Here is a 22796-nt window from a genome sequence, read left to right on the forward strand (position 1 = left end):
GCTTCTGTGGATATTTTTAAAGCAAAATACACATATTTGGGGTTTAAACTGCTTGATATCAGTGCAGAATTCAGCTTTGAGTTGAACTCGTCCTGTTTTTGTTGTATTTTTGCTAACATTTTAAACATTCTGTAGGTTTTCTTGTTCTGAATCTCTTGTTAGAGTTCAGAAAATCTTGATTTTTAGTACTAAATGGATCTAACATACTGGGAGGATACAACAGTGAGGCAGATCTAAATCTGATTGTTTTAGTTTATAAAGTCAAAGTAATGCTGCACAAGATACACATACTATAGATTGATACAGGATTAAATGCAACAAACTGGTTTTGCACATTCCCAGCTCTTGCTTACTGTACTAGAAGAATAGTACAATGTATGGATCACCAGCTGAGGTCAGATTGAGAGAGCCCGTGAGTTGCCACAGATGGTGATTACTGGTATCCTTAAATTTGTAATGTCAGTCTCATTAAGTTGACCTGGACAGGCTGGAGCGATGGGCTAAGGCCAACTGTATGAGTTTCAATAAGGCCAAATGCCGGGTGCTGCACTTGGGCCACAACAACCCCCAGCAGCGCTACAGGCTTGGGGAGGAGTGGCTGGAGAGCTGCCAGTCAGAGAGGGACCTGGGGGTGTTGATTGACAGCCGGCTGAACATGAGCCAGCAGTGTGCCCAGGTGGCCAAGAAGGCCAATGGCATCCTGGCTTGTATCAGAAATAGCGTGGCCAGCAGGGACAGGGAAGGGATCTTACCCCTGTACTCAGCACTGGTGAGGCCGCACCTCGATTACTGTGTTCAATTTTGGGCCCCTCACTACAAAAAGGACATTGAATTACTCGAGCGTGTCCAGAGAAGGGCAACGAAGCTGGTGAAGGGTCTGGAGCACATGTCGAACGAGGAGCGGCTGAGGGAACTGGGGTTGTTTAGTCTGGAGAAGAGGAGGCTGAGGGGAGACCTCATTGCCCTCTACAGCTGTCTGAAAGGAGGTTGCAGAGAGCTGGGGATGAGTCTCTTGAACCAAGTAATAAGTGATAGAACAAGAGGGAATGGCCTCAAGTTGCTCCAGGGAAGGTTTAGACTGGATATTAGGAAGTATTTCTTTACAGAACAGGTTGTTAGGTGTTGGAATGGGCTGCCCAGGGCAGTGGTGGAGTCCCCATCCCTGGAGGTGTTTGAGAGTCAGGTTGACATAGCGCTGAGGGATATGGTGTAGTTGGGAACTGTCAGTGCTAGGTTAACGGTTGGACTGGATGATCTTCAAGGTCCTTTCCAACCTAGGTGATTCTGTGATTCTGTACGGATTTTTGGATATGTCTGTGTTACAAAACTGTTGACACAACCAACAGTTTCAGTGGGAAAAGATCAGATTTACTAAATGTAGAAAGATATTTAGTACACAAGCACAGAATTTTTGTATATAGAATGTTACTAAGATAACACTAGTGGAGTGAGGAAGCTTGCAGTAATGGTCCCATGCTTAATAACAGAAGACTTAAGACAGCCAGTCCAGCACTTTTCATCATCACTATTCTAAAAAATGAAGTTTAATTTGTTCAAATTACTTATATTTTGTAGTTATATGCTATAAATAAAAACTCAAACCTTTCAGATTCACTTGATGTCAGTAAGATGCAAGAGGAAGCAAAACTTGTATTTCAGATGCCTTGGCATTTTGTACTTGTTTAATTATTGCTGCAAGAACAAGAAAACATTTTCAGTGTGGTGTAAAACAAAAGCTTAATGTGATAAATTTTATTTTTATCACTTGGAAAAACATCAAAACTGTTGAAATTGGCTATAGCGATAAGGTGGTTTTTATTTACTTTGTGGATTGCTTTTCAAGGAATTGTTGTTTCCCTTTTGTAACAGCCTAGCTGGTCAGCCTGTTTCCTTTTTTATCCTCTGTTCATTGTCCAGGAGAAAAGGAAAAAGTGTGAGACACAAATATTGTCAAGGGACAGTAAGTTCAACAAATGTCAAAGGCAGAGCTAAGATCTGAAACAAAGTTTGTGTTTATATCCTGCTCTGTGGTTATTTAAACTTTGAAAGATTTTATTAGTGCTGTGGTACAAATTACTTGTAGGAAAAGAAGTTGTACTGAAGTTGCAGCCCTAAATTAGGAAATAATGTGCATAAGAGTTTTGCAGTATGTTGAGGACATTTAGAATTCAGGCTGCAAAATAATAGTCACTTGAACGTTTTTTGTATTCCCCACAGCAAATGCACAGCCCCTAACTTGTTGTTAATGTAATACTAAGCTTGGAAAATTGATTCAGGTTGAAGATAATCTGTGGGGATTGTTTCATCAGTTTTGTTTGTGTACAGAATCCCCAAAGGGGGATGCTTACGCAGGTCTTTCGCGGCCCTGGAGTAATCGTACTGTGTCTGCTAGAAGAACAGGAGAAGAAGGATGGTCCTTGTATACAGTTTTATTTCAGAATCAGCACCTGACAAATGGAGTCAATTTGTATCTTTAGGAATACATGCAATAATTTGCTGGCCACATGCAAAGTCAAAGTATGCTTAACTTGCACTGCAGATACAATGGATTTGGCTGGAAAAGGAGGAATCCTTTGTTGCAAACATGTGACTTGTATGATCAAAAAAGTTTACAAATTATAATGTGTCTTGCTTTATAAGAGGCATGCCTGGTTTTTTCCTGATATTAGATTGTCCTTCTTTGGCACCCGAGCTTTGAACAATGACTATTCATACTCTGTTTTCCACTTATCTTGATGCTTATAAGCTGGAACCAACATAGCTGTTTTGTATATCTTCATTACCCAGAGTGAGTGATCAATGTTTGGCTTTAGGACTGTTTGTTTCAGTCTGTTTACTCGATGTATCATGTTTATTCTCGTTCAGACATTTACTTTTGCAACATAATTAAAATAATTGTTCTTTCATATGAAAACTAAACCCTGTGTTTCTGAACAAGTCAGATAATTAAGATGTAACTTTTTGTACTTAGTAATTTTCAGCACATCTGAAACAGGTGTTTTTTTCAGTGCAAAGTTTGAATTGTTGTTGTTACTCATTACAACATTGCTTTCGACTTGTTTGACTTTGCCACTGTGTTCCCATGTTGCTGTCAGACTCTTTTTTTATCAGCTAATAACATAAAAATCATACAAATTTTATCTGTCTATAGATGAAACGTGTGTATGTGTATGGATATGCATATCGCATAGAAAAATGTTACAGACTGAAGTTACTACCTCAACTTCTTAATGAGATCAAGTGATGTTGAAAATACTAAGCTTTGTCACAAACAATATTTATTTTTCCTGAAGACAGATCAAGGATCTTTAAAGATAGTTGAAGGAAAATACAATATTTAATTTCTTGGCATAGAGCTAGATGAAGATAATAGCTTTACAGCCACTGAGAAATCTGCTAATGTAAAGTTTCTTGTATGCATCATATGCATCCTTCTGATGTAAGGGCTCATTGTAAATTTCTCCAGTTTTCACTGCAGATGTTCAAGCTCTCTGCAGGCTGGAGGGCTAAACTCATTTATTTCCTTGTACAGATAGACAAAACCCTAACTGATGTTTTGCAGATTGTCTTCCTTGTCTTCACTCTCTCTTTTTTAATGGAAGAAGTTTCACCAAGGTACATAACTTGAGATACTCTGTTTCTAAGCAATTTTTCTAGAAAGCATTATATCGTGAGGGAAGTTTGTAGCTTTAATTTGTTGCTGGTGACTTCCTCTTTTGATTTCTACAATTCTGGTAATTTTTTTTTTAATAGGTTGTGGTGGTTCGGGCATTCTCTGTTGTTGCTTTGTGGGGTTTTTTTTCTATTTGTTTTTGTTTTATTGCTGCTTGGGATTTGATCATGCAGTTTGTGTGGTCAGACACAAACTGGCCTTCTCAGAGCTCACAGAAGAATTAAGTGGTGCAGGACTAGAGTTTTACTTAAGGTTTTCTTTTTCCCCACATTTCAACTCTCCTTTAGTATAGAGGAAAAGTTAGTAATATTGAAAAGGCAATTAATTGGAAAGTGCAGGAGTCGATTTTGCAAAGACATAGTATTCCTTATCTCTTGCATACACATAATTACTAAAATGTTTATGCACAGTTGTAATACAGAAAATTACTTTGGCTGATGAAGTTAAAAAAAAATCTGAAAACTTTTTTCCTGTAATAAATATTATTATTAGGACATTTGTTTTTTTTAAAATAGTGCTAATACTTCAGAAAACTATTTTGGGACCAGGTGATCATATAATTTTCATAGCCAATACAAAAGAGAATGGTTGAAGAAGGACTTATAACTACCCTTAAGTTACAAGTGCTCATTTTTTTAAGGGTGGATGCATAAACAGGAAATGAATCATTGTTGTGACAACATTCTTCAGAAGAAACAGTAATTAGAATAATTATGATGCCTTAGTTCTAGTACATGTTCACGGAATAGTATGAGTGTGTTAAACTGCAGATTATGGAAGATGTCATCAATTTAGTCATGGATGATGCTTTTAAGTTTTCTGCCTCTGTTACTGCTTTCTTCACTGTGGAAGGCCTTGAAACATTAAAAGCTATCATCCATGTCTACTCACAGCTATAAAAAAATTGAATGACAGTATAAACAAAATAGCATTGTAATATATAATTAACGAACAGAAGGACTCCACTGTGGTTTATATTTACAGCTGTATCATTTTATTAGTAGATTTTTATAGGGATATTAGTATCATGCAGTATTGGTAGGAATATTATTAATACCAGTACCATTAGGGAATCAGGCAAATGGATAGCATAAGTTGTCTAAAATACATAGTTTTATAAAGTATGTGTATATATATGCAGTTTATAGAAGTATGATCCTGATTCTACAAGATGCAACGTGGTTATAATGCACTGGTAATGGAGTTTCCCTTAATTTTTTTTTTTTTTTTTAAAGATTTGTGATTAAAGTTAGGAGATGTATTCTACCCATCTTTTTCTGGTTTTGGGAAGTTCAGTGATTTTGGTTTTCCTGTTTTGTTGTTGGGCATGTTTCATGCATTCATCTTTAGTTCAAAGAGTATAGGGTTGCTTCCTTTTTGGAGAGGTTCATTTAACATGAAAAACAAAGAATCGTAGAATAGAATCATAGAATGGTTTCTGTTGGAAGGGACCTTAAAGAGTCTAAAGTCTAGTTCCAACCCCCCTGCCATGGGCAGCGACACCTTTCACTGGATCATAGAAAATCATGCCTTTAAGTTAAAAATAAACTTATTACATAAAAGATGGGTTATTGAAATTTAGTGCTTCAGAAGTAAGTTTGCAGTGTCTTCTTCCTATGTTGCAAATTCTGTGTAAATGATCTGCTGATAGTGTTTCTTTGAAGATGGTTGTTTTTGTTTTTAGAAGATCAAAACCTGAAAAATCACGTCATCTGTGCATCTTTTGTACAAAAAGCAGACAAGAAAAACTGCTCATATATATGTGCTCTGATAAGGTAGGGCAGATTATTTTTGACAAACATTCATTTCACTTGAGCTTTGAATCAAGCCCATACTACTTCACTTATGTGAAACAGGCTCTGCTGAAGCTGCTGTGAGTATCTTCTCTACTAGTAGCATCTTTATTAGCTGAAGGAAAAACAGTTGGCTCCATGCAGTGTCTCTGCTTTAACATTGACTGGTCTGTAGCATCAGTGCAGCTGAGACACGTTAATAACGTTAATACAAGTTTAGAACAGATCTTATAGAAGATTGGTGAACAGTACCATTAAGGAGGGGAAATGCAGATGTGGGACATACTTTAAATACTTAAGTCTTTAAAAAGTGTGTGAAAAGTGGTTTTGCTCCTCTTAGGTGAGTTCAGGGTTAGGGTGTCTTTTTGAATAATTTAAGTTTTGCATTTTTGTTTTGTTAAAATTTGAGCCCTGTTGCAGTTTTTTTTCCTATGCTATGTACCACAAATACAAAAGACTAAAGAGAGGCAGTTATTTCTGAAGTAAATGATTTTCTGTGGTAATGCACCTTACGTTATTAATTAATTTTAAATGCTGATTACTGGCCCACACTGAACTGTTCTGACAGCTCCCAGTTCTTTGTGTTTTACTCATAAGTATAGCTTTACAATGAACAATTGTAGTATGAACAAGATGGTTTCTGCCCATTTTACTTGTAAAATCTTATTTCACAGTAATGAATTTCTCTGGAAACTTGCTTTTGTTATGTAAATGTATGTAAATTAATTTTAAAACATAGCCTGTATATTTTGAAAATAAATCGTCCAAGCCTAAGTTTTTCATCTAACAGATGAATTTAATTTACTACAGGTAACACACCAAAGAAAAATCTCCTAATCTTAAAAGAGATTGTGGAAGGTTTGCATTATTATCTCTCTTGTTATGTGTCATCTATTACTTTGTGATTTTTAAGGTGCATCTTTCCATGACGATGTGTGGACTACCAAGAGGATTCTTTTCTCTGTGCAAAGATCGTAGTGAACTATAGTACAGTCTGCTGTCACCTGTCAGCTCTTTTTAGATTTTTCTTTAATTTTTTTTTATATTGAAGTCCAGTGAAAGCAATTCTGTTACTGAATTTCACATAGTTTAATATTTTAAAATACATTTTTCTTTCTCTTTCAGCTTTACATCTTCCAATCCAGCCTTACAACATGGGTAAAACTCCTGCACTTCAAACTTGAAGCAATCTACAGTCAGAAACTTTGGTGTTTTAATAGTCCAAGATATCAGAACCTCTTCAGTCACAACTCTGACAGCTGTGCAAGAGAACATCCTTGATCCTTCAAGCCAGGCTTCAGATTCCTTTGACTCCCCTTTTTAGTCTTTGAGCATTGCCCATATCCCAGTTACAACTGCTGTTAAAAATCATAATTGTGTTTTGTTTGCAGATGAGTGAAACAGATAAAGATATAAAAGTGACCTTATGGTAGAAAGGATTATTTACATTACTGGTATCAAAATCAGTATGTTCTCTCTCAGACTTAGAAGTTGCAGTCTTGCAGTTGACTAGTGTGAAAATACTAGTAGAAATAGTGAATATTTCAGGCAAACAGCACCAGTATTTTTATTACCATTTTGTATAATTAGGCTTAAGCAAGACAATTGTAAACACTACAGTCTGTTTTATAGTACAGGCTTCATGGACATTTCCAGATTCTCTTTGCAGTCTTAGTTTCTGAATCCTGAATTCTGAAGTTTTATTGTGTGTGTTTAAATATAGTGTAATTGAAACCTTATTGTGAATACTGGAATGAAGCCAAATGGATATTCCATCTTCCATACTTTGCTTAAGATGGCTTGAATGACATCTGTCCATCTTGGTGTATATTCTTAGTGAAGAATGATCTTTTCTGAGATAAATTCATTATAGGGTTTTTTTGCCTTACTTTCTTTTTTTAATAGACCTGAAAATAAAAATGTAAGACTGGCTGCCTGTCCTGGTGCTTTGCTTCTATCATACAGCTCTTTATTGCCCACTTACTGTGTGTGAGCGAAGCGGAAAAATTCCACATGCTGTTATTTAAAGCTGGAGGTCTGCAGCATCTTGTGTGTTTAGTCTCCGGAGTTAATATTTTCTGCAAATTTAGTCCATTTTCTAAATATTAATCGAAATTTTGTTTTGGTTGCTAAAGGTTGTGATCTGCCTTCCTCACTTAACAAATTAATCTCCAATGCCTGAATTTACAAACTGGAGAAAAAATACATACATTTTAATAAAAATGAAAGTAGCAGTTGTGGCTTCAAGACAGTGTGTTCTTGGTTTCCTTAACGAGAAGGCATTCATTCATTAGTACACCAAAATATCCTTTAAGCAAGAAGTACTTGACTGTGTGCTTCGATCTTACTTCAGCTCTGCAGAAAATCTTAATGTTTGGAATTTTTGTAACAGTTTCAGTGTTCCCAGAGCTTTACTAATATTTTCTTGCAATGGTACAAGATATGTCCTGTGTTGTGAAGCATCCTCTTATGGATCCTTGCAGTTGTGAAATAGGCACTCATGCTATATTACCTGTCATCACATGTTTTGTTCTCAGAAGGAGCAATCATCTTTGTGTTGAAGTTCTGTTGCTTCTCTCTTGTTTTCCTGTTGTGTTTATGAATGCTATGGTATTACTCTGGTAAGACAATCAGAAGCAGTTGTCCTGTAATGTTACCTTTCTTGTATCTTCACTTTGCTGGAACGTGGATCTGAAAAGATGGAGATACTGACCAAATGTGAAGGAACCTCTGCCTTCCTGATTGAAGCTACTAAATAGATGGATGGATATTGTTTGGTAGTGAAAAGTAATACCATAAATGTATTTGCAGCTCAGAAAAACAAAATTAAAAATGAGAAAATAGTTTTCTTCACAGACTGGATTAAAAACTCTTTTCTTCAAATCTAGCAAACAGCATTATAGGCTAGTGAAGCTGGAAATGGCCTTTTTTCTCAAACTGCTGGAGCTTTAAAACTTCTCAGACTCATTTTGCATCAAAAGACAGTTTACTTCAGCAGAAATTAATCCTGATTTATTTTGGGGTAAGCAAGGACAGAACATTAAGCCACAATATTTTCTTCTGTTCTTCTCTTGTTTCAAACGTCTGCTGTTAGAATTTTCATCTCTTAAGATACTGGTAGTTCTTGAATACAATACCAGCATCAAGCCATCTGGAGTGTTCATTTACAGTTCTGGAGAACGAGAGTTCCTCTAAACATGTTTTGTAATACTTATATGGTTTTGCAAAGTAGGTAAGTCAGCAGACAGCAGATCCTAGCCTGAATAGGAACATGCATACGTTAGGTATCATTTCCTTAAAATCATCTTACAAAAGAGATTTATAGGGTATTGGATTAAAGAAACAGGTTTCATAGGTCAGTATATTTAGCGTTTCATGAATTACTTTCAAAAATCGGTCTGTCTTCTGTGGAATTTAAAAGCTAGTAAATAATTTTTCAGTATTAACAGAGAACTCAAACTTTTCATAACGTGCAGTCTTTCTGGATTTTCTTCAGACAACATATATATAATAGTACATATATTTACTATAGTTTATGTAAGTATAAAACAAAAAGAAAACCAAAAGACATAAAAGGGGAAAAAGAATGCAAGTGGATAATGCAAGAGTTCTCACATCATTTGAAAGCAGATCTTTAGTAGTAATGCAGGGTTCATTATTACAAGAAAGGATTGTAAAAAATAATTGCTACCATGTAAGTCTCCTGAAATAGATTTATTGAGGTGTTTAACCCATGTAACTTTGAAATTCCACAGCGTTCACAAATAGTTCAAATGGAAATTGTACATATCAGTGCAATTAGGTACTAGTGATACCTAACAGAGTTTTCAAAATGATTCCACAAAATAGTCAGAAATTATGGTTTTATTTTAGACCAAGTGATCTTTACAACACTTTTACTTTTAAAATGGTGAAGCAGTTCAAATGACTTAAGATGGAGGGTGTCCTTTTAAATTATATTCATTTTGGTGTTTAAAACATTCTTTAAATAGCTACTAGCTCTAAAAATAGCAGAGCAACACTGAAGTGGCATGTACCTTATTTAAAACAAACAAACCAGTCCCTGCAAGCTAGAAAGATGTAGTTGGAAGCCAAACTCCTGGCCCCATATTCACCAGTAAAGAGAATAAAAAGCAACTTTCTAGAAATAATTCAGTAATAATGGTCTAAGGAATGTGATGTAAAAAAACTAATTTAGAATAGCTTGATGTTTCCGTGCTTATCTTATTTGTCAAAACACTCAAACATCTCTTACTGCTGTGGAAGATTGCAGTTGTTGATACATTTCTGCTGTAAGGATGATGATCATATTTGAAGGAAAGCAAGGATAATCTTGCAAGAAAATTTTCAAGTCTTTTCAAACACATTTACTTGTTTTGAGAGTTTTTGTGGGATATTTTGTTTTATTGTGGATGTTTTTTTTTGTTTGTTTTTTTTTTTTTTACACATTCCCATCAATTTTTTTTTTTAAATAGTAGTCTGAAAAAATCTGGTTGGTAGGATTTGGAGGCAGGTTACAAAAACATCATGAGGTTGTGATAGTCTCTTGGACTACTGCAAAAGGCAAAAAGGCCAAAATTATTTCTCAGGAAGATCATACCATGTCGTAAGGCTGGAGATGGATGTAAAGCTACAAAGAAAATCACTTACCAGGTAAGAACAAATTGTTGAGATGCACGAATCAGACGACTATGGTACATTCTGCTTAAGTTGCTGTATATTCTGTTGTAGTCTGTACACTGACTTATGTCTTACTTTGTTTTCAGGTTTATGGTAGGCTGTGGTAGATGTGATGATTGGTTTCATGGTGATTGTGTTGGCCTGAGTCTTTCTCAAGCGCAGCAGATGGGTGAAGAAGATAAAGAATATGTGTGTGTGAAATGCTGTGCTGAAGAAGACAAAAAAATGGAGTGTTTTGATCAAAATGCATCAGAGACTCAAGTGAAACTTGAAATCCATAGAGAAGAAAAAACAATTGAGTGTGAAAAACTGGGGATGTCAAAGCAAACACCTGCTTGTAATCTGAATATAACAACTGAAAAAACAAAGCAAACAGAGGACACTGGGAAGCACAAAGTCAAAATCTTCAGACGGGTAAGTCTTATTTTAGTGTTTAAAGTTCTGTTAATTATTGAGGGTAGAAGGAGTTTTTTCCTAACCCCCTGTCATTTAAAATACCATGTTTCAAACATTTTTGTGAATTTAATTTAAAACTTTAAAACTTTAAAACTCCATTATTATCCAGAGTTACTTCATTTTCTAACTGGCTTGACTCTTTCAAGATGATATTGCTAAATTCCTTACATTGAGCAGGGTTATGTGCACATCATACGTGTGTGTATATAGAAATGGTGAAGAACTTCATGCGTTTTTCTTTCAGATTTCTAAATACTTTTACAGAAATCTGTCAGTTTGCTGTATGATATAAACCACAGATCTTTTAAGTATCTGTAAAACAGTATGAAAACAGTATTGTAGTTTTGATTGTTTTAACTTCAGATTGTATGTAGAAGAAAATGCCTAACGTTTTAATTAGGGCCTTTCTACTTTCTGTGTGTCTCTACTAACCAAAGGATAATTTGAGAGCAGTGAGATGTTTTTACTACAATTCTTTAGAGTCTTTTAGTGTATAGCATCACAGTCATCATAACTTAATCATCGGTAATCCTTTTTGTCTGATTTCTGAATAGTAGAATTGTAATTCTGACATTAAGCTATTACGTTTAATTTTGGTTTACATGTGCTTTCTAAACATAAGTGACTTCCTGTGGATGTGTGGCTAAAACTGGTTAAGGGATGTTCATTGGTATCCATGACCTCCTAAAATAACTGAAAACGTAGTGGTTTTCAGCACAGAGCTTAACTGCAAATTGTCAGTGATGTGTCTTTGGCCAATATTTCAAAGAGAGTGTTAAGCAATACTTGGCAGTAATTTGGGATACTGTTCAGTAATTTTTTAGAAATTACACAATGGTGCATACATCCAGGGAACTCGTTATATGCTAGAAAAAAAAAATGGGAAAAATGTGTGATAATTATGTAGTGGTCATTGTAACATTCAGTAGCGTGCTAACGTGTAAATGTTTATTTCAGGAATCTGGTGATGGGAAAAACTTGTCAGAGTCCAGAGACTCAGATACTAAAAAAGGGCAACATGTTCCTGCTCGAAAAGGATCACAAACTGCTATAATTCCTCGGCGGTCCCCTGAAGATAAAAATGAAAAAATAAGTAAAGAATCCCTTAGTGTGGTTGAAAGGTCCACGAAATCAGGTAGTGAGGTTTGGTGAAGTACTCCACGCTGTAATTCACATATTTGTACAGCAGAGGATGGTGACTTACTTCATAGTATCAGTTTTTCAAACCACATTCTGTAGTGCAAGTGATGGTGATGTGAAGAGCTGTTTGTTCCCATGATGTTTATGATCTTTGTCTCATTTCTTTTAAAATTTTGTTTAGCAGTTAAATGTTTCCTGTGTAGCTGTGTGAGTGTTTACTGTCAGAATAGTAGAGAATGCTCATATAATCAGGAACAGGACAAAAAGTACACAAAGACATCTTTGTATTAAACTTTATTTCACATTGCAGAGAAATTCGAAATGCTCTTCCATAAAATACTGTGAAATATTTAACATACATAAGTGTTTTAATTGCTATATAAATTATACTTTGACTTACTGATGTCTTTTTCACAAATTGACAAATAATTGTATCAGCTAGTTTCAAAGGGGAACATTATATTGCATGCTGAGGGATCAGATTTTCATCTAAATTTTATTTGAAAGGTCGAAGGGACATATTTCCCTTCCCAGCAACCTCTGTCCTCTCATAGCTCCCTTGCTCCCTTCCAGGAAGCATTATTCTTCTAAGATCATGGTAATACAAAGTTGTTGTCATTTGAGACTGAAATCTCAGCAGCAAAGCAAGTGAGATTTTGTCTGAGAACTGTGTCTTTAACTGCTAAATTCAAGCTTTGAATTCTTGTCTAAAAAACAATAAATCTGCTCTGCTGGTCTTTCGCCAATGCTAATGCATTCTAGAAGCTCTTACTGGTGGAAGAAAACAATTGAAAAAGTTAGGATTAAATGTAAGTCTGTATGTAAGTATTGTATACTGAATGGTATCTTTTAGACTTCAAATACCTTGTTGTTCAACTTTGAAATTCTGAGTAACAAAGTAATGGACATCCTTTCTAATTGGAAATTGCATGGAGCGAAGTGAGTCTTTGATATCCATAAAGTAATTGAATTGTTCCAAAATACATTAATTGAACTAGAAGCTGACAAAAAGATTTTTAGTCATGATTTCAGAGTAGACCTCAATCTAAAAATAGTTTTGTAACAAGACAGGCTTGGAAGTCTCATTTAGGACAATTAGCACAAAATTATTAAGCAGCACATTTGACTTAATCTCCTAACTGCTTTGAATTATGCTTATAGTGGCATTGTTTATTGCTAATCTTGCCCATCACTTCCCTGTTACGGGACTGTGCTTTTGGATGATTGAAACTTTGCCAAAATGTTGCATGCCAGCAACATGGAGGTTTTCCATGTCCCCCGACCTCCTCAGGCTACATTTTTTTTAAAAGGTTTTAGTCCAGTTCTTCATCCTCTTTCTGAGGAGGACACGAGCAAAAAAAAAAGTATTGAGCAAATAAAGTCATTATTAGAGCTGCATTACTTAAGAAGCCTAGCATATGAATACTTTAGTTTGCAGCACAGAATGGCAAACAGCTGTCTCAGGTCTGTACTACCTTGGTGGTGAGGAAGGGGAAATCACTAATTTTGATGGGGATCATAGTGGCATTAATGAGAGAGTTGATCCAACCATACAGTCTTCCCAACAGGAAAGAAAATCTTGTCTTTTTGTAGCTACTTGAAAACGTAGTGTTTGCTTCTGGTATTAACGCATTTTAAGTTGTACTCAGTAGGTGAAAGTAATAATAAATATTTCTTTTTACCATCAAACCCTGAAGTTAGATCTTCGTCAGTCTTCAGTTGTTTCTTTTTTTCAGAGTAGAAAGTGAATGAATGTTGTTTATTTTCCATTGCTTTCATAAATAGAAGGCAGCTGCTCTAAATTAATAACATGTTCATGTGCTGAGACAAATGAGCTTTCAGTTGACACTGTGAAAATTAAAGTTCGAAGGAATTCGGTTTTTTGCTTTAATGATTTTAATTTGATTAGAAATGTCCATAATTTGTATTATTTATGACACAAACCTTAATTGCCTTGCTTAAGAGTGTCAGTTACCTGAATCAGAAACTGAGATTATTGTAATTGAAATAATTTTGATGGCTAACAGACACAGAAATGCTAAGTTTAATGAAAAATGTTATTTTAAAGTAAAGTTTAATATGCTTATAATATGTGATTCCCAATATATTATTTCTCAGTTTACTCATTAAAAAATCAATCTATGCTATTACAACAATTGAGGATCAAAAATCCTACTTAAGATCAAGCTAATAATCATCTTGGTTCAGTGTAGAAGAAAATACCTTAAGTCAAAGGGCAAAAGTCCTGTTTGTTTCTGCTAAGGAAGTTTTTTTTTATGGATTAATCTATGTAACACAAAATCCAAAACAAGTAATTAAAAAAAAAAAAAGAATCACCCTGTGACTCTCTTCCTTCTCCTTGAAGGTCAGTTCTTAGCGGTTTAAAAATAAAACTTCATGACATCCAGCAACAGTAAAAGTTTATATCAGTGGCTTGAGTAGCTTACAGTTTGTAACTGTGTGTTTTGGTAGGTGTTCATGAGAAACAAGAAATTAAGAAAAAGAAAACTGAGAAAGGATCTATTAGTGCAACACACGTGCCAGCTGTGCCAGCTTCCAAACCTTCTGCTGATCAGATAAGACAGAGTGTCAAGCAGTCTCTTAAGGAAATTCTGATGAAAAGGTAACTATATATTACTAAATCAAATTATTAATTTGTGTTTGTAATTATTTTCTTTTGAAAGGCAGAAGAAAAAGCACTCATTTTTTTGGAAGCATTTGGTAATTTTTAGTCTTGTGTTCTCTCACAGATTGACAGACTCCAGTTTAAAGATTCCTGAGGAGAGAGCAGCAAAAGTTGCCACAAGGATTGAAAGAGAGCTGTTTTCTTTTTTTCGGGACACTGACTCAAAGTATAAGAACAAATACAGAAGCTTAATGTTCAACCTAAAAGATCCTAAAAATAATGTATGTATTATTTGTCTGTTGTGCTTTACAGAAATTCTTTATTTGCTGTAGATTAAAGGAACAGTCTTCTATGTAAATACATTATTAATCCTTTCACAAATTATCCTGTTTGTTATTTTTTTGTAGCTTTCCTCATCTCTTTGTTGTTTGTCCTCTTGCACACTCAGTATTCCCTGTGTTCTTTTTTGCTTGTTCCCCATCATTAATTCTTCAACTTCTTGTTCCCAGTGTACTTTTTATAGTGGGGTTTCAAAGTGTAGTGGATATAGCTTGTCTAGTTTGTTTGTCTTTACCACTGATCTGTTGTTTGGGTGTCCCTGTGTCCCCACCCCCCGCCCAGCTCTGTGTTACTTGCTGCACTTACATTGTGTAGCTTGTCTCACTGTGCTTTTTCATACCCAGATTTCTCAAGCTTGACTTTCACTCTCTTTTCTGCTTTCTATGAGCCCATTATGCAACATCACACTCACCTCCTCAACTTCTCTTTTGTCCTTATCAGTTATTCTGATCAAGTTGCTTCATCTGTAGTATTTTACTATTACAGTTAGCCAACTGTAAATTATATGAACAGGCTAACTTCTGTCATTGGCTTCTCTTTGCTCATACTGCTAAATTATGTGAGGAATTTTACCCTAGAAATTCAGTTCAATTGGTCAAGAAGCATAGACATCCTCTTTAATACTAGTTTCTTTCCACTGTGTAATACAGGGGATTTGCACCTTCCAAAAAAAAAACCAAACAACCAGAGTTACTCCTCCAATGGGCATAAACTCACTTTCTTGTTTGGAACAACAGTTAATTATATATCTGATCATTAAAGGTATATGTAGATAACATTCTGTTATGTAGAATAAATGGAGCACTGGAATTAAGCTTTTTATGTTATAAAATCTAGTATTGCTTCCTACAGTGGGAGATAGTTACAAACCCACATGATCCATATAGCTGTACAGAGTGTGTTATATGTTGCTTCTGCTTTATTTCCTGCTGTGAGCTGATTTTGTCTTGATAGCAATAGTTAACTTTTCTTCTTTCTTCTAGATATTATTTAAGAAAGTACTGAAAGGAGAGGTTACTCCAGACCATCTAATAAAAATGAGCCCAGAAGAACTGGCTTCCAAAGAACTGGCTGCTTGGAGACAGAGAGAAAACAGACATGTGAGATTTGTCAGCTTACATTGTTCAGTTGACTGCCTAAGCATATTTAACTTCTGTTTGCAGGTTAAGTGTATGTAGAAAGAACAGAATGTGTGTCTCCCAAAGCAACTGTGATTAAGGAGGATCTCTATAATTTATTTAGTATTCAAAACCCAAAGGGGTTGTTAGGACAAAAGTGAAAGAAGTGTAGTAAATTCCTGAAAGGGGGAGGCCATGCATTTTCCTTTGCCATGCAACTGTGTTGCTGCTTGCTCTTTCTTCTGTCTCAAGGGTGAAGGCTTCTTTGTCCTTATTTCCAACAAGATTTTAAAGCTCTAGCTGAAGCTTCGTAGACATCAGTTTTTTAGAAAGGGAGAGAGATCTCTTTGGACGAATCAAACCAAACTGGTGGTGTTTTAAAATTACATACTATCGAGCATGACGGTTCACCCACCAAGAAGTAAACCTGAAGCTGAAAACCTGATCTGCCTGTCTGAAAAGGAGTCTAAAGGGAAAAAAAACCCCAAAATAAACCAAAAAACCAACAAAGCATAGGAAGCTTATTAGGTTAATTTGAGCATTACTTTTCTTGAAACAGAACGTCACACTATGTTTATATCTGTGTTGACAGTTTAGAAGGAGAAGCAGGAATATGAGGAGCTGGTTTAAATTTTATAGAAAATGCCTTTTTCTTAGATATTAGCCTGTTTACTGGCTAGTTAGTCCAATGATAATTAACTGCAGCTGCTTAGAAATGTCCAGTTTGGAGCATCAGGTTTTCTAGTTTACAAAATCTGGGTTTATGTTGACAAAATTTATATGCCACTTCATAGAACTAAAAGGCACAAAATTTGGGTAGTGTTAACTGTCAGGCCTTTTGTGTTTGGGTTTTATGATACTAGGAATTGTGGGTTATATCAGATGACTTCCAATAAAAAATCTTAATGAGTGTAACATGGAATAGATGGAATTAATCTTCTTGAATTCTGTGTGCTCAGAATGAATGAATGCTCAGTGATAGTGATTCAGTACAGTGAGGTGCTGTATTTGAGACTGCAGTTTGCATTGCAACATTAATTATTCCTGGTGTTTTTCCTTTTCTTTGCATATTGCAACTAGACCTGTTTATGAATCGACAACTTTTTGCTAGTTCCTATTATCTCAAAATTGTTTTGAGGGCCCAGAAAGACATGAAAAGTTTGTTTATTCTGTAGTTAGCCAAAGCCTGTCTTTTGTAGTACCTCTTTGTTACATTTAATTTTATAAACATCAGTAAAATATTGAAAACAGACCATGCAAAACTATTCCACTGCTGTGAGGAACAGCTTCAAAACAAAAGTGTATGTTTCTCAAAAATTACTGAAGGGTCCTAAATATTTCAGAGAAATACTTTAGAATTTCTAGAAGTTGAAATGGAATACGACATGTAAAATAAATAGCAATGTATCATTTGACTGTATTTTTTGTTTTCCTATTCAGCAAGACTTTGAGACTGCTACTTACTGCTGCTTTTTTTTTTTTTAAGTTTCCCCAGTGTGCTCAAAAGTAACTGTAGGTATTTGGCAGAGAGATAAAGCAATCATAGAATCCTTGTTTCCTTATGAAACCAGGCTTAAAATATTGAGGACAGCCAACACAAACTGTTTCTGGTTTAAGAAGTAGAAATGTGCTTCAAGAAGCAATTTTAAAAAAAATGGTTTATGCTTTATTTTTTGCAACAGAGCAACGCGGCAGTGCTGATCAGAATTAGCATATCCATTACTTTAGGAATATATTTAAATGTTTTTTCGAGGTAGAGGATTAGGTTTATATACTAAAAAACAAGCTCTTGAAAAGTGATACAAATCTATATGTACTTATGTCCTGCATTTTCCCTACTATTACAGGAAAACAATTGATGCTTTTTTTTTCTTTAGCCCTTGGAAAATCAAATTACCTATCTTTAAATTTAGTGTTGAAGGTCTGCTTTATAACTTGTTTAAATACATGCCTGATAAGTATTTGCTGCACTTCAGAACTGCTGCTTGTGAGTTTGCTTTATGAAACTACTTGACACTTGCAAAATATGAATGTATTCTTTCTTCCCTAGAGGGTTTCCTAATTGCAATCCTATTTTCTGTTGTTGCATTTGTGGATTTCCAAATTTTATTGTATGGAAGTAAATATACGCAACTTCCTGTTTTTACAGACAATTGAAATGATCGAGAAAGAACAGAGGGAAGTTGAAAGAAGACCTATCACAAAAATTACTCACAAAGGAGAAATAGAAATTGAAAGTGAAACACCAATAAAAGAACAAGAGGAAGTCATGGAGATTCAGGTATAAAAGAAAACATGGCAACACAGTGTATTAGTTCATAGATAATCTGATTGTAAAGTGATTTGTTTATGATTTTGTTGTTCAGATCTGTAATTATATGCTAGGTCTGTTTTGAGTTGAATTTTTCTTTTATCCTTACTGACTTTCACTTCTGGTCCTGGTGGTTTTGTTTTTTCTGTGTTGTCCATGACTATATGATGAATTCTGGCAATAGTAGAAAATATTCTAAATCTTACCTAAAAGACATTTAGGAATTAATTCCTTTAATGCATTTGTAGTTTTTATGATAGTCTTTTAGGCTGTACAACTGAAGACAGCTTTACGCCTGAAGAGAAGAAAATAGCATAAAATATTTAAGTAATATGAATAGCAATATTAGGAATATTAACAGAGTAAAAAAAGGCTAACTGAAATGTGTTTGACTTTTCTTAGGAACCTAATGTGAAGTTGTTTGAGAAATCAGAGGAAGCTGAAAAAGATAAAGTAGTAAATGAATCTGCATCTCCGGACACCACAAGTCAACATAAAAATCATCTCTTCGATCTTAACTGCAAAATCTGCATAGGTGATTTTGAAAAGCATGTCAAAATAAATACATCATGATTGTGTAATGCTTTTGTCATAAATCTCAGTATACCTCAGGAATGTAAACAATTTTTTTTCCCTAGTTTGCTGACAGAGATATGGAAGCAGTGTTTGACATCATAATTTACAAAGGAGACAATATTAAAATGATTGGCATAAATGTGTCTTCTATTTAAAAAAAACCAACCCTGCAGAGAAAGGAATCCCTTTAATGGGTGTACATGCTATTGTTGATTCCTCATTTCTTTGTCGTATCCCATTACAGTGGCAATATTTATGTATAATATGGTATAAATATATACAATATATACATTTATACATTGTATATATTTATACACTATTATACATAAATTTATACATTGTATAAATATGTATAAAATGTATCATTTCTTTATCCTATCCCACTTCAATGGCAATATGTATTTTTGGTGCATCTTCCATGTCTTCAGAGGAAGTCCTCTTTTGTTTCTTTAATAAAGAATAAAATGCATTGCAATTCATTCTCTGCAGGCCGAATGGCACCACCTACTGATGATCTCTCTGCAAAAAAAGTGAAAGTGTCTGTTGGAGTTGCACGGAAGCAGTCAGACAACGAAGCAGAGAGCATTGCAGATGCACTTTCTTCAACGTCAAGTATTTTAGCTTCAGAATTACTGGAAGATGATAAGCAAGACTCATCAAAATCATCATTCACACCTCTCCCAAAGTAATATAATCTGTAGAAACAGTACTTTAAAATGAAAGACATTATTAATCTTATTAAGCTATTATAACTAAAGCTCATTTTATTAATGACATTTCAGTAATGCATTTGTGTACTTGAAGTTGTCCACCTCTTCTTAGGAATGGGGTTCTCTGGAGTAGACAGTGCTATGCATTTATATAAATAACACTACATATATTGCTATGATTACAAACTTCTAGTTACCTCATTTTCTTCTGGGGAAAAGTAAACTACCTTATGCTTTCTGGTGCAACAAGGCCTAAAAAGGCACATGAGTTCATATTAAACAAGTCAGGATAAAGATTTAATATGATATGTGGTATTAAGGAATGTAGTATGTTGAATGAGGGGATGTGTGTGTGTTTGTATGTGTATATGTAAAGCTAGGGAATTTGAGATTGCTCTAAACAGAGCATTTGCACTGATAAATCAGGCTAGTTTCAAATCTCAAAGCAACACTTCTCTAGAAATGACAGTTAACAGCAGCTTGTTCGACGTTTTGCCATATTTGCTGTAAGCTCTCTTTTCATTTTGTTCCACTATACTTTGCTACCCACCAAAGAGGGAATTGCAATTTATGAGGCTGTTTTTTCTGGTTTAAGGGAGGGGTTTCTAGAAAAACATCAACTCCCTAGTTATTTAGAATTGACCAGACTTCATGCTGAAATTCTGCTTTTATCAGGACAGTGGGATCCTTTACTGAGGACAGTGGACTTCGTTTTTTGAATAGCTCGCTGAAGATTCAAAGAAGTAATTTCTAGTGCAGGCAGAAAGAAATGTAGGTTACTGTGTTACTGTAACAGCAGAACATCTGGTACTACTGGGCGGCTGCCTTAAAACTGCTAATAGCATGCCTAGAATATTTTGATAACATCACGTTGGGAAATGTTGAAATGTGGCTGTAACCTTTTCCATGAGGAAACCTTCAGATTGAGAAACTCTCTCCTGTGAAATTACTTCAGTCTTTCCATTTATTCTTTGGAGCTGCTTTGTTGACAAAACTGAGGCTTTTTTTTGAAGGGGGGAAAACCACTGTTTTATACAGGTGATGATAGTGGAATTGGGAGGAGATGCTGACAGACCTGTGGAAGTGATATGTGCGTGAGAAGAGATGAGGAGCCAGCTTGTGGGATGAAGGGAAGGGAAGGGGGATGCAGGTATACAGGTGGTGGACAAACAGTGTCGAAACAAAAAGTAGGAGCTTGGAAAGCAGGGTGAGGAAAGACCAGCAGGCAGTATGTCTCTTCCCTCCTCTGTGGTAGAGAAGATCTTACTGGCTCTGCAGCACCTATATGTGTTTGTGTGTCCTCTTCAGTAGCATTTAACTCTTGGACTAAATAACTTTTCCATTCTCAAAAGATACAGTGGTGAACTAATGTGCTGCTACAGGACTGTCCTTCCTGTAACTTTTATCTGCTCCACTGGAGGATGAGATACATGTTTGTCTACCCGTCTCTTTTCATTGACCCTCAAGTATGCTTAACTGGAAAAGAAAATTCTTAATGACATGTCATTTCTTTTACAAACAAAATATGATTTACATTAGCGTGCATGATATATCATGTTCTAAATAAAGTGGGTTTTTTGTCTGTCGTTTTTTTAGGTCAGAAACACCTGGTACTGTGGAATGTGAAAGTCTGTTTCTGGCACGCCTGAATTTCATCTGGAAGGGTTTTATCAATATGCCTTCAGTGGCAAAGTTTGTTATTAAGGCTTATCCAGTTTCTGGCTCTTTTGAGTATTTAACGGAGGTATTTATATTTACTGCAAAGAATGAACAATTCATTTATTAACTTCAGTGACTTGTTTACCTTGTAGGCTAATAATAGTATAATGGTGAAAGGCAGTGAAACATGATCGTTGTACTGAGTAAAGTATTTGTGGGAGGACATAGGTTAGGGTATGTATTTGTAAGTAAAGTATTTTTCAGTTTGTCCTATTGTTCAGCAGGACTCAAGTTCTTTGATATATTTTAAGATGTTTTGCTCTCATCTCACCGTAAAATCTTTCTTGAGGATGATCAGCTGTATTTCCAGAGATGGTATTATAAAAGTTGAACTGTTTTTTATAATGGAGCATCTTCTATAGTGTAAAGTAGCACGGAAAGATAGGACAGAATTTGCTACTGAAATAACCACCTCAGTGGCATCCATTTTCTGAACTAGGGGTGAGAAATTGTAGCTCAGTTTTGAATTCAAAGAAACAAGTTGATGCCAGTTTTTGGAAGCGAAGCATCTACTGGTGGTTTCTGTTGACAGTATGAGAAGTCTTTTCATCTTCTACAACAGAAACTTGTGTAACTTTTTTTTTTTTTTTTTTTGCTTGTCTGGTGGCAATTCTGGTCCTAGCCTTCCATTGTAAGACTAAATTGTTCTTTAAAAAAAAAGTTTAGGTAGTGTTTACTTCAGTGCTTGAGAGGCAGGAAAAGGATGCAGTTGCTTATAATAGTTGTCTTTGTGACATAAAATAAAGCTCGGAGGGCTCATAAGGCTTAGTGTTACTTCTTGCCAGTGACACAGGATGCATCAGCTTTCTAATTAAAAGGACTTAGCTCTTCTATTAATGTTATTGTCTTTGCTGTAAATCTTCAGTGAAGTGCAGGGCAAGCAGTACCTTTTAATACTAAAGGATTGTTTTACGAATATGATGTGCTTTTCAAAACTCTTCTGCTTTATTTCAAAAAACTATTTTTCCTTAGGTATTCCTAAATGATTATGAAGGTCTGTTTTTGTTGCTTGTAGATAGTGAACTCTGTAATATCCAAGAACAGATTTATGTCTATATATACATGCATGTGTAGGTTGTTTTCCTCTCATAATTAAGATTTTGAAAGTTATGGATGTGGGGCTTTCATAGCAGTTTGATCTTACAGATAACTTGAGTGTTTCTGGAGCACAGTACTTGTTTGCAGTTAATGTTACTGAAATAAATAGCTTTGGGGAAGTGTAGATGAACAGTATTGAATGATAACTAATTTAGTACAGATCATTGACTTTGCACTAAAAATCTTAAATATCCAAAATTTAAATTAATTTGTTTCTACTGTTGTAACTTCTACTGATATTTTAAAATTATAATTTAAGAACTGAAAGAATTAAGTATGTTTTGAATATATGAGGCAGATACTGGATGAAGGACTTACCACAATTTTTATGTTGGATTCAGGTTTCTGTTCTTTCTCATAGGATTTACCGGATAGTATTCAAGTAGGTGGCAGGATATCTCCTCACACTGTCTGGGAGTATGTAGAAAAAATCAAAGCTTCGGGGACCAAGGTAAGAATTTTACATATTGAAGACTTGCTGGTTAACATACATCCCAGCTACCCTAATGATCTTTTTTTTTTATTTTGGAACATATGTGAAATACATGACATGTTAA

The 22796-nt window shown here is 35.1% G+C and overlaps 1 protein-coding gene across 8 annotated transcripts in view; it reads left to right on the forward strand.

Moving 5' to 3' along the window:
• Positions 1 to 22796, forward strand: part of PHF3 (PHD finger protein 3) — a 65252-nt gene that overhangs the window by 23592 nt on the left and 18864 nt on the right. For all 8 annotated transcript variants that reach the window (XM_074861796.1, XM_074861788.1, XM_074861790.1 and 5 more), the window contains 10 exons: positions 10233 to 10560; positions 11560 to 11737; positions 14215 to 14365; positions 14493 to 14649; positions 15691 to 15807; positions 17975 to 18106; positions 18539 to 18671; positions 19202 to 19397; positions 21019 to 21166; positions 22601 to 22690. In XM_074861796.1, the coding sequence (XP_074717897.1) occupies positions 10233 to 10560; positions 11560 to 11737; positions 14215 to 14365; positions 14493 to 14649; positions 15691 to 15807; positions 17975 to 18106; positions 18539 to 18671; positions 19202 to 19397; positions 21019 to 21166; positions 22601 to 22690 (1630 nt within the window). The remainder of the gene's footprint in view (positions 1 to 10232; positions 10561 to 11559; positions 11738 to 14214; positions 14366 to 14492; positions 14650 to 15690; positions 15808 to 17974; positions 18107 to 18538; positions 18672 to 19201; positions 19398 to 21018; positions 21167 to 22600; positions 22691 to 22796) is intronic.

The sequence above is a fragment of the Strix uralensis genome, chromosome 3 (genome assembly GCF_047716275.1).
Source record: "Strix uralensis isolate ZFMK-TIS-50842 chromosome 3, bStrUra1, whole genome shotgun sequence".
Lineage (NCBI taxonomy): Eukaryota > Metazoa > Chordata > Aves > Strigiformes > Strigidae > Strix > Strix uralensis.